The following is a 13,068-nucleotide window of genomic DNA, read 5'->3' as shown; positions in this document are numbered from 1 at the left end:
CAAAATCACATTGTGTGCAGCTGCTGCTACATATGGCTCTGAGTCAGTAATTTCCCTGGATTTTATATGCCAATATCAGATAGCATAAGGAGAGGTAATGTCTGAGATGCTTTGTCCCTAAGATTTCACATGACTGTAAACTGTAAAATCTCACATGACTGCTTATTTAAAGACTAACAGACTTACTCTTTATGAATCCACATGCGTTTCCATCTAACTTCTTAGTAGGATAAAAGGGTAGGCATTGAAGCATGAAACAGGAGAGAGTACCAAAAGAATTTTAGAACCTGTCTGCATTTGAACACAGCTCTATTACAAGGACAGAACTTTAGGTCAAGGAAGCTTATTATTTCTCCTAGGTCTTACAGCAGTTCTTAAAGACAGACCCCCTCAAGCTCTACCCTAGATGCACTGAATGAAAAACTTTGGGGGTGTTTTAACAAGTTCTCCTGGTGATTCTGATACAGGAGAATCACTGGCCAAGGACAGTCAGATAGCCTGAAGGACCAGCATTTGACAACAAAATGGTTTTAAAATTAACATAGTGAAGCTCTCTAACTCTTTGGGTTTTGTGAGCGTAGTGATAGCAAAATACGCTGCTTTGTGGCTTACTTAAGGTCTGAGAGACAGAGGAAGAAAGCATAGTTTAGTTACTTCAGCTCATTCTCAAATCACTTGGTCAAACCAAGGAGGAGCAGCTTTAACAATACCAATCACAATTTTGGAGCAGTTACTGTGGATCAGCCTCTGTGCTAAGAGTGCTTATCCTCGCTACCTAATTTAGTCTTAACAACTGTTACCTCCATCTTATTGGAAGGAGACATGAAGACAGAAAATGTTAAAAAAAAACTCACCCCAAATCCCACAGCTAGTAAGAACCAGAATGAGGACTGGAATCATATTTGATTCAGAGGCTGAGTTCATAATATTTGTTTACACAACTCTCTCCAAGAGCTTTAAGAAAACCTTTTGGTCAATTTTAGAGTATGGCCACCATACTCTTAAAAATGGTCACCTTCCAGGTGAAGCCTTGGCAAGGCTTTATTGAGCTGTAGCCTTCATGAATGGCTACACTGCCTTACTCTGTTTGGACTTTTAAATACTCAGAAATTACACACTCAATACTATACTATGGTTAAGATCATCATCATCTAAGAGACTTGCCTTTATGTCAGAATTTTGGATAATTTATATGAAGGGTGATAGATTAGATTATTCTCTATTTTTAAACAAATCCCCAAATTTCTGCTATGTAGCAATTTGTAGCAGAGTTCACTGTACCATAATTTAGTATTTCTATTTTTTTTAATTAATTGAAAATATACTCCAACTCAGTTCTTTCATTTGTGGTAGAGTCTCTCTGCAAAGGAATTTATAAGTACCTTTCAAATGCCAGTATCTTATACCCAGATGAGTCAGTAAACAAATACATGTAAGAATCTTGAAAATTGTTCTAATAATGAAAAGTTTCAAATAAAGTTTAGCAGCCACGGTCACCAGAGCACTTTCACTTTCCTTTAATGACCCTGGATCTCAGCCAATGATCTTGCTCTGTGAGCTGCAGGGTTGCACCAAGAGTGTGAACTACTGAACTACTTGAATAAAAGGCGGGAAAGCAAGCTAGTTTAGGCAGTTCCAAGTGCTGAAACAGCACATACTTATTAAAAATGTGGAAACTGCTTGGCTGAGCCAATTCGAAAGGAGCTTGGTGAACTGAGGCTAGTCATGATGAAATCCACACTGATGGACTCACCGTGTCCTTGACAGCCATGAAGCAATGACAAATCCAGCGCCGAGTTGTGCCATCACGACATATATAAGAGAAGGCTCTATCGAAGTTCCTATCTGGGGCACAGAAAGAAACTTTTTCTATTGTCTGGTCAACTATGAGGTCCTAGAAGAGGGGAAGCACAAAGAAAGAGGACTTAAGAGGTTATTCAAGCTTCTCAGAAGAAACACAGGATGTTCGTTTCACAACACAAAACCCCTCCATCTAATGCATCAGGGCAATGGAATAGCTAGGTCTGAGCCAGAAGTCTGAACATGAAGAATTTGACCCAGAAGAGATCATAAGAGGCAATCTGCCCAAAGTCCTCCCTCACACTTCCTCTTCATGTTCTAAAATACATGCTTGCTGGGTCTAGCTTTATCATGGTAAATTCCTTGTTCAGTTTTACAATATATGTAAATCAGTTAATTTAATCCAATTTCCATATAGCTCATATTTAATAACATCATCTCCAGAACAGTTCGATGTATTTATTAACCTACTGATCATTTGAGTATGACTCTCTCTGTTTATATACTTGCTCAATAGCATAGTATATACATTGTATAAATATTACACATTTTTTTTTTAATCTTGAGGCTCTTCTGTGTGGTATTTTCAATGGCCTGAAATCCCTAGATGCTGAGGTGAGGGCTGTAGGTGCTAAAACATACAATCAAACAAAATGGCTTTTATAAAGCATAACTATGAGAATTCCTGTTGCCCCACAAACCTGCCAGTCAATTTTTTAAAGTTTTCCACATTCTGGTGGCTCATTATAATTTTATTCTGCATAACCTTGATTACATGAATTTCTTCTTCAGCAAAGTGATTCTTCAAGTCTTGGGTTGTCTGTCATTTCTCTTTTAATATGTGTGAGTAATTATATAGTCTAAATATGAGCCCTTTATATATTATATACATTACAACATTTCTGCTCATGATGGGTCTCAGGGTGACAAATCATCAATTACTGTTATCGCTCAACGTGGGAAGAGCTAATCTAATTAATGGCAGTGCTCTAAGTAGCCACCAGGGGGCAACATCACTTTCTAACTATTGCATAAAGCAATTAAAAAAACAGCCTCCACATACAACAAATTTCATCTACACAAATTCTTAAAAATAAGCTAATTAAAATGATGGTTGTTTCCACCTGTGATGTACATTTAAGACTATCACTTTTCTTGAACTTAAAAAAAAAGGCCTAAGGAAGGTCAAAAGAACAAAAATGTAGCTATATTAAACCACTTAAAATGTATCAGGCAAGCAATCCATCAAAACTGCTCTTTACCTGCCAGACTTTCTCCCCCTTCCAGTGACATCTGAGATTTTTTTTTAAACTGCTTTCTTGTTAAAATTTCTCCAGATTTTAGGTCTCTTAGAAAATTTTAATTAATGATTAACTGCACTTATATAATATCTCATGCTAAGGGCAGAGTTTGTGTCTATTCTTATTTAGGTATATAGGATCACTTTCTTTCAAATGCAAAATGCTATTTATTATTTGAGATACAGTTGGATTCTAAGTAAGTGGTAACCAAATGAGCTGTTAACTAGGCTGTACGATTTCACTTAAATTGAGTTTTCAGTTAAATAACAGATTAATCAGTTCAAATATCACTTTCTAAAAGTATTTCTAAAAATAAAGTGTTTTTTTTAAGGAACAAGAAGAAATTTCAGATGTGGTCCCATCATCTTTTTAAAAAAAAATGTTTAACTGTGATAAAAGGTCCATCATCTTTTACATCAAATTTATGGGGGTAAACTTTTTTTTTTAATGTGTAAGAACAAAAATAGAACTCAGATCTTAACATTAAATACAAATTACCCAGTAGGCTAAACATGCTGTGTCATGTAGAACAAAATGCTGAGAGAATTCTATTTTTCATAAGGTAAATGAGTAACTAAATTTGTTTACTGAACATTAACTAGTCTCTCTGAAGATCGTACTTTGGACAAAGTGGAAGGATACACAGTGACTCCAGCAGCTTAATGGCACTGTATTTGATCATTAGGGATACAAAAAAACATGAGCAGTAACACTTAAGCTTATGAAAGTTTTACCTTAGTTTTTTCATCCACAACTCTGAGTCCATCTGCTGATACCCACAGGACTGCCTTAACTGCTTTTTTCCCAGTCTTTTAAAAGAAACCAAAAAGGAAGGGGGAGAGACATATATATACATAATATTAAAAAATTATCTTCCATAGAAAACACTGATTTCTGCCTTCTAAAAGTCACAAGTACAGATGGAGTCCAAGTTCAGGAGGGGTGCCCAAAGCCAGATACTCAAACCAAACTGCAGAAACATTCAGGAAAAAAACAAGCCAAAGCCATTATTTTAGAAACACAATGCAAAACAGTAAGATAAAATTAAGTAAAGGATAAGGAGGACAGATGGAATAAAAAACCAAGCTACCACATTCTGTATAGGGCAAAGAATAAGTAGATTCTTCACCCATTTTAAAACTCAACCATAAAAACCAAGAGTTAGATAAATATTAAATATATAAGGAGTTACACCACAAGTAGCTTCTACTAGTGTATTTAGAGTAGAAAGTAATAAGTAAGTCTAAATTGAGATGCTGACCATTCTACTATCCTTTGACCCCAGTGTGTATAGTAGGGCCCTTGGTCACCTGAAATTTTCATGTTAAAAACCCAAGAAGTCTTCATTATTCCTTTAACAATCTTTAAAAACCATTATTTCTTCTCTCAGGATTAACACAAAACTGGTTTAGTTTTGAATTTGACATTAAATACATAGAGACATTTTGAGGACATAAGAGGATTAAAAAAACTGTTGGAAAAATAGTCATTGTGACATGAATTCTTACTGGCTCAGAAAAGACTTCTTTTGGCACACAAGAATCACGTGAGAACAAGCTGATGTATGATTTCTCCCATGAAGGAATGAAAATGGGACAGTGGAGATTTGCAATAGTAATTTAACAGTTTCCTTTCTTTTTAACTTCTCCAAGGATACAAGCAAAATAAAACATAAGCAAAGTGAAGGCTGAGAACAGGTATCAGAACATCATAAAAAGTATAGATCAAAAGGAATCTGGTACTAAAAGTTGGAGTAGCAGCCTCTAGAAGGGACAAAGGAGGATAAAGAGATGTCTACCATTCTCCTCTATACACGTCCCAGCCCAGCACTCCTCAATATGGAAGGCATAGCCTTATTTAAGTGGACTGGGGAGCTCACACTGGGCTCATCATCTCCATCACCACCATCACAAATCTGATGAGAGCTTATTACGTGCCAGGCAGTAGAGATACACGAGGAGTTCACAGTCCATTGAAAGGTAACAAAAATAAATAATACAGTAATAAATGCCATAGTAGAGTTGAAAACAGTGTACAACAATGTCAGAAAGGAGGCACAGTAAAATCTATTTGTGAAACTGGGGAAAGTTATTCAGATGAGAAAATTGAATTTGGTACTGAAATAATTTTTCTAGCTGCCCAAGGTGGAGGTTAAGGAAGGCAGGGAAGTAATAGAGGTAGTGAACATTCCAGGCAGAAGAAACAGCAGCACAGGACAAAGGAAACAAACAACACAGCAAATCTGGTCTCTATAAATACTTCAGTGTGGCTTGAAAATAGATGGGTGAGTAAGGTGAAGCGGGAGATAAAGAGCAGGAAAGGCCTAGCCATGGAAGGGCCTCATGTGCCCGCTAAAGAATTCTACCTCAATTCTGTGGGCAATTAGGAGCTACTAAAGGAATTTTAAATAATTTGCATTTTTAAATATAACTTTGGAGCAGTGTAGAGGAGTTGGAAAGAGACTGACAGGAGGTAGAAAAACCACAACAAGATTCTAGGTGAGAGAAAATGAGCTCTCTTGGTTGAGACAGGGATAGAGATGAGAAAGTCTTAAATGGTAAATGTAAGTGAGAAGTTGAAGACTCCTCTCTGGTTCCTGGCTTGGGTAACTGGGTGAAGGTACCACAAACTAAGACAGAGAATAAAACAGATGCAAAAGCAAGAGTGAGAGGGGAAGAATAGGATTTCAGTTTGAGACAAGCCAACTTTGATATGTCTATGCAACATTTAAGCAATTGGACAGATAGGTCTAAAACTCAGTAGAGAATTCTAAGATGGAATTTTAGATTTGGGAGACACTAGTCTACATGTTACTATAAAGGTATTTTGAACATGTGATTAACATTTACAATCAACTGACTTTAGGTAAATGAGATAACCTTTGATAGTATGGGTCCTTATAAGGTCCTAAGGGTAAAAACAGAGGTTTCCCCAGAGAAGGAATTCTGCCTCAAGTCTGTAAGAGCAGTCCTACCTGAATTTCCAGCCTTCTGATCTGCCTGACAGATTTCAGACTTGCTAGCCCCCACAATCACATGGACCAATTTGAAACTAAACCCCCCCTCTCTCTATATACATATGTATAGTTAGATAAGAGATACCTAAATCGGTCTGTCTGTCTGTCTATCTATCTAAACAAACAGTGGTTCTGTTCCTCTGGAGGGTTCTAAACAGAAAGGTGGAAATCAGACTAGAAGGGTTGAGAAGTAAATGAAAGGCAAGAAGAGTCTACAAGTATTAAGTACTCTCTTTAAAAAAGCTTTTCTAGCAGGGGAGGGTATAGCTCAGTGGTAGAGTGCATGCCTAGTATGCACAACGTCCTGAGTTCAATCCCCAGTACCTCCATTAAAAAATAAATAAAAACCTAATTACCTCCCCTTCCAAAAAGAATTTAAAAAATTAAAAAACACTTCTCTACAAAAAGTGCTATAATGCAATGGGGGACAGGCAGAGGACCAAGGGAGTTCTTTAAGAACTGTGATAAACTAACATGATATACTAGAAACAGAATGGATTTTTGAGGAAGACACATATGAGTCTGAATTCAGTGCCACTATTCATAAGTTAAGCAAGTTATGTAGCCCTCTGAGCTTCCATTTCTTTATCTGTAAAGTATCTGCAGGATCTGTTAAAGGATCAGAATACATACAGTATCTGGGATTTAAAGAAGGCAGTAAATAATTGGTAGCCATTTATCATCATTATATTAATAAACTTAAGAGTAATACACACAACAACAACAAATCATGCTTACACACTGAATGGGAAAAGCCAGTGGAAAGATGGAGACTGAAGACCCAAGAGAGAGAAGAGTAACATAGAGAACAAAGTCCTCCAGGAGGCGGAATGGGATGAGGCTAGAATACAAGTTTTTGGTGGGAAGGGGAATGTCTCTTTCTTGAAATGGAGGGATGGAATGAAGCCGAGCAGAAATGAAGATGGATTTGTAAAGGAGAGAGTGACAAGTTGAGGAAGTTCACTTCAAAGAGCCACAGATTCATCTGTGAAGAAGATGAGACAACCCGCTTTACTTTACTGGGAAGAATGCAGACAGGCAGGGTAAAGAAGTAAAGATTTACAACAGCAGTACTGGGGCAGTGCAGTATATTGACTCAGAGAACACACCCTGGAATCAAGCTGTTGTGTGGATATGAATTCTGGTTCTGCCACTTACTAGTATGACCAAGAGCAATTACTTGAGTTCTCTATACTTCAGTTTCCACATCTACACAATGATGTTAATGGCGTTACAACCTCATGGGATTATTATGAGGATTCAATAAGTTAATAGATGTAAAAGGTTTAGAACTAGTGTGGTCATATAATTTACTGTTCAAACTGGGACCCCTTTGAAAGAGAAAAGAGGGTGCTATTAAAACCCAGAAACAGGCGTTATATTGGCGCTGTCCAGGCTAACTGGGAAAACAGACACCCCACCAGCAACAGTAACTGCCCATATTTAACCAATGCTTATTATGCAGCATTATGCTGGAAGGTAAGCTCCACGAGGGCAGGGTTTTTTCCATCCTGTTCACTGATATATCCTCAGAGTTTAGAACAGAGCAGGAGTTTAAGACATAGTTGCTGAAGGAATAAATTTGCTAAATATCTGCTGTAGGGATAGGAGACAGCTAATCCGTGACACAGAAGACTGCCAAAAGGCAATGAAAATCCTGTGTAAGAAATTAAATTTACAGTTTTATCAATATGCTCATTATGTAGCTGTGGCCTACAGAGTCCAGCAACTACTTCAAGGTTCGGAGACTGAAGGTGGGCAGAATAAAAGGCCATTTTAGAATGGGACTGTTCTCCATTTAGTTTCCTTATCACATACAGGAAAATACTTTCTTGGCCCAATTAGACATGAAAACATCTCTGCTTTTTGAGGTATGTCTTTATAATAATTTTTATGGTGTTGTACTAATGTATCAGTGAGGCACTGTATCTGTCAAATTTCATAGCCTTTGATCTCTCTAAATAGGAGAATAGAACAGATAATATGAGTTCTTCCATTTGTCCATACACTTGAGTGCTGTTCTGGAATGTCACTATAGTTTGCCACACTACAGTTACTTCAATCAGGTATTAAGATATTAACACTCAAAGACACCTGCAGCTGAAATTAAGCCTAGACTTCCTCTCATAAATTCTATAGTAGCAATGTTTCTATACTACCTGTAAACTTTAGAGTCTTTCATTCTGATAATAAATACAGAATTTACATACATTTCAGTGACATAAACACTCCTTGGGAAAAAAAAAAGACTGAGGGAGTGGAGGGTATAGCTCAGTGGTAGAGTGCTTGTTTACCATGCACAAATTGCTGGGTTCAAGCCCCAGTACCTCCAGTAATTAATAAATAAATAGATAAATAAATCTAATTCCCCCATGATAAATAAATAAATTAAAAAATTTTTAAGTGTAAAAAATAAAATTATCTTTAAAAAGGGCTATATAATACTTCAGACACTAATAGAAATGTAGTAGGGGTAATGCATATGTGAGACATTAAGAATTATTTCATCACCAATGTTCCAATAGTGTCTATTTTAATAATAATTTCAAGGTTATAGGTAGAATTCTCACTGACTAGTGTCAATGTACAAAAATATAGTTTTACAACAAAGAGAAAACTACTTATTCTTCAAAGAAAGAAAATGGGCCTAACATGAAGAGAATGTCAGTAACTTAGAATTTAAACTGGTAAAATCTGAGAAGGATCAAGCTAATCTATGAGAGAAAAACAGGAAATAGTATAATTTTCAAGTAATCACTCAACTCTCTAAATATCCAGCTTAGAGTTTTAAAGCAAACATCTCCCTTAAACATCTTTTATTATAGGTACATATAAACCAATACAGAAAATAAGCAGACACTGACACTGGGTCCATCACAAATGACTGAATCAGGAAAACTGTGCTGCCATTAAGAGAAATGCACGGGTAACCTTCACATGAAAATACCTGTGAAGAAACACAAAGTGGTTGCAGAAATGACATGGAAATAATAACTAAACAAGCTCAGTATACTATAAGATCACTTTCCCCTAAATACAAAAGACACTCACAATAAAAGGCAACTGAAATAACTAATTTCAATAAAGAACTGCCATCTACCTACCTATTTATCTCCAGAAGTTTTTTTTTTTTTCCATTAGACACCACTTTAAACAGTAAATTAAAGAAGAATGGAGATCACAGGGGAGGGTATAGCTTAAGTGGTAGAGCGCATGCTTAGCATGCACAAGGTCCTGGGTTCAATTCCCAGTGACTCCCTCTAAAAATAAATAAATAAACAAACCGAATCCCCTCCCCCACCCCCAAATCAAAACAAAGAATGGAGATCACAAGTTGAAAATATTCTCAGTATGCTGACAAGTCCTTACAGTCACTTTTTTTACATATCGGTGCTATCTGGGGAAGCACTTCAGATTTCCAGTTGGAGAAGTAAGTTTCTAAACTGTTTAAATCAAGGACTGGCAAACTTTCTCTGTGAAGGACCAGATACCAAGTAGCTAAGGCTTTGTAGGCCATATGGTCTATGTCACAACTATTCAACTCTGCCCTGCAGCACAAAAGCAGCCACAGATAATGTGTAAACAAATAGACATGGATCTGTCTCAATAAAACTTTATTTACAAAAACAGGCAGTGGGGTCACATTTTGATGACCTCTGATACAAACCATCCCTCAGAAACAAATCATCATAATCTCTGGAAAGTGATCATTAATTAAATCTTTTTTGGGAAAGACAATTCATTATACTGAAATAGTAGACCTATTTGGAATTTTATGTCCCTCAATTCTTTCTATCTTTTTCTTTTTTTTTTTTTAAACAAATGCGCTCATATCCTATTACTTTAAATTGAGACCCAGAACTCAGGTGCAGTCCAACTCTAATGTTCTACGATTCCCAAGGCCACCAATGAAATAAGAACATGCAATTAATCAACATAAATAGAAGTGATATTTGAAGGCAAGACAATTGTGTTGGGTGTATGATAGATAAAAGAAAAAAGGTGTTCTGACGTAAGCCAAAGCAAGGAAATGCTATAAAGATACACAGAAGCATAATTTGGCAGAGCTATGAAATGTTAAGAAGCAACAGCAGCAGACAGCCAATCTGGGCAGAAAGGGTAGAGTGAGTCACTCTTTCTGAGCAACAGTGATTTGCCATTCTATTGCACAAAGTTCTCTCTGCTACACACCAAAGAGGTCTTCAAGGGTAACCCATGTGTAAAGAATCTCTGGTCAGTCTTTCTGTCATACCTACACACAGAGATAACCCAGTCATTAGGAGTAATAATGTTATGTTATTGTAATAATATGTTAGTGGGCAACTATGACACAGTATGCCTTGTAATGAATGACAAGAGACTTCTCTTCTTTCACAGGAAACTTTTTTTTTTAAAATATCTGAGAAGGGCCTTAAAATCTATAATTTGATGATACTTGAATTTCTTAATAAATCATGTAATGAACAAATTTTGTCTTACAATTTCAAGATACAGTGAGTGTTCTCCAAAGGACAAAACAGTGAAGGGAAACAACTTTCTACAGAATTTGAGACTGGTACTATCTCCAATGGCTGCTTCATTAAAAGTACAGTAACTTTTAGCCCACACTTTCTTAAGTGAGAGTGGCCTTTAAAGGCTTCCAGGAAAAAAATAAGGGTTGGTAGCATGTTATAAACCAACATAGCAAAGGAGAGATTTTTTTGGAAGCAATTTAGCTCATCTAGTTTGCCAAATCACTTTTAATTGCAGGAAGGGGAAATTATTCTAATATTAAGTTCATATTTCAAATGTGTATAATAGCAGAAATGAAAATTCCACAGGGATCTGAAATTCAATCTGTCCAAAACCAAATCCATCATACGTCATCTCAGAGAATCATTCCTGCACCGCCTTGGTCATCCATACCATAAACTTGGGTCTCATCTTCTGTCTCCTTCTGTATATCTCTAGGTTGAATGAATGAATGAGCTGAGGCAGGTTCTCACTCACCCCAGTGGTCCTGTTAATGCTATTCCTTCTGTCTGAAATGCTTTTCTCCTCTAACTTAACTGGAACTCACAGTTTAAGTCTCAGCCTTAGGTATCATTCCTCTCAGAAGCCTTCATCACTATCTCTAGCATTCATTCTCCATCTCTGCTCCAGTAGTACCTGCTATTTTTACACAATTTAGTAACCAGTATTCTACCTGTCCTGTTTTTCCCACTACAGAGTAAACTTGAAAGCATTTGTCATTCACTGACTCATTTTGGAGCAGCTACTATGGACCACATATTATTCTAGGCACTGAAGATTCAGCAGTGAACAAAATAGGTGAAGATCTCTGTCCACACAAAGCTTATGTTTTAGTGAGGAAGAGAGAAACAAGTAAAATGCATGGGATGAAAAATGGTGATAAGCTCTATCAGAGAAAAATAAAGCTATGAAGAGGAATAGTAAGTGTGTATATATGGAGGAGGGTGGTATTTGGAATTTAAAATAGGGTTCTCAGTGACTGCCTCACTGAAAATGGGGCTTTAGAGAAGAGAATGGAAAGAGATGAGGAAGAAAGCCATGCATATGTCTGGATAATATGTGTTCCAGACTACAGGTTATAGCAAATGCAAAGGTCCTGAGGTCGAAGCATACCTAATATGCTCAAGGAATAGCAAGAAGGCTAGTGTGGATGAAACAGAGGAAGCAAGAGTAGGAGAAGACAGGAAAAGGGACAGGGAGAATTCATGTACAATGGCCTACTCAGCCCAAAAGACTTTGATTTTTACTCTGAGTAGGTCAGGAAGCTACTGGAGGATCCAGTGCAGAGGAGCAACACAATCAGACCTCTGCCTTAAAAATCACTCAGGCTGGTATCTTGAGAACAAATGGTAGAGGGATAATGAAAGCAGGTGGAGTACAACACGAATACAATGATTCAGGCAAGAGGAGAAGCTGGCTTGGACCAGGACAGTAGTGGTGGGGGTAGTGAGACAGGAAATACTGATGGGACGGATACAGGGTATAAGAGAAAGAGGAGTCAAGACTGGATCCAGGATTTTGGGCTAAAGCACAGGGACTGAGATGGGGAAGACTAGGGAAGAGTAGTTTGGGAGAGAGTTTTGCAATTTGGTTTGTGACACGTTAGTGTGACATGTCTGGTGTGAAATGTTTAATGATGATGATGATAATAATATCTCATATGTACCCATATGGCAGGCTGTTCTGTACACTTTGCTTATATTTTACTCATTTAATCTTTACAACAATCACATGAGGTTGGTATTAGTATTATCCTTTTTTTTTTTTCAATTGAGGGGAAGCTGAGGTACAGAATGGTTATGAACCTCTCCCAAAGTCACAGAATTAATAAGTGGCTGAGCTAGGATTAAATACAAGGAATCTAGATCTCCAGAGTCTGTGTCCTTGACCCCTATGCTATCCTGCTTCTAAGACAGAAACACCACTATGGAGTTCAGGGGAGATGTCTGGAAATAGAAATTTCAAAATCATCAGCATAGAGATGGTATTTAAACCCATAACACTAGATGAGATCATCACGGGAGAGGTGTAGGTAGAAAAGAGTCCACAGACTGAGAAGTAGGCAGCAATATAAGGGAAAACTGAGAGAGTACGACCCCTGAACTCCAAATGAATAGTGTTTCAAAGAAGAGGAGAGATGAGCTATGTCAAATGCTGTTGATAGGACTATTGGAATAGTAATACAGAAGACGACTTGACAGGTGGTGAGGGTAAACATCTGATTAAATAAGTTTAACAAAGGGAGGAAGAGCAGAAACTGAAGGCACCAAGAAGAAACTTTTTTTTAAAAGATGGTTTGTTTTTATGCTAATGGATGATCCACTAGAGAAAGAAACATGGATTATGGAGACCTGGGTGGGGGGGTAGCACTGCTGGAATAAGTAAGAGCTGGAACAAGAATCTCATGGAGCAGTTGGCCTCAGTGAGGAGCACAGACAG

The 13,068-nt window shown here is 37.3% G+C and overlaps 1 protein-coding gene across 9 annotated transcripts in view; it reads right to left on the bottom strand.

Annotated features, from left to right (window-relative positions):
- Window positions 1–13,068, bottom strand: part of NUMB (NUMB endocytic adaptor protein) — a 157,420-nt gene that overhangs the window by 10,545 nt on the left and 133,807 nt on the right. For all 9 annotated transcript variants that reach the window (XM_010962556.3, XM_045522739.2, XM_074365297.1 and 6 more), the window contains 2 exons: window positions 3,836–3,910; window positions 1,754–1,894 (listed from right to left, as the gene is read on the bottom strand). In XM_010962556.3, the coding sequence (XP_010960858.1) occupies window positions 1,754–1,894; window positions 3,836–3,910 (216 nt within the window). The remainder of the gene's footprint in view (window positions 1–1,753; window positions 1,895–3,835; window positions 3,911–13,068) is intronic.

The sequence above is a fragment of the Camelus bactrianus genome, chromosome 6, assembly GCF_048773025.1.
Source record: "Camelus bactrianus isolate YW-2024 breed Bactrian camel chromosome 6, ASM4877302v1, whole genome shotgun sequence".
In the NCBI taxonomy this organism is placed as follows: domain Eukaryota; kingdom Metazoa; phylum Chordata; class Mammalia; order Artiodactyla; family Camelidae; genus Camelus; species Camelus bactrianus.
The sequence above is the reverse complement of the archived record's forward strand: the minus strand, read 5'-3'. Positions and strand labels throughout refer to the sequence as shown.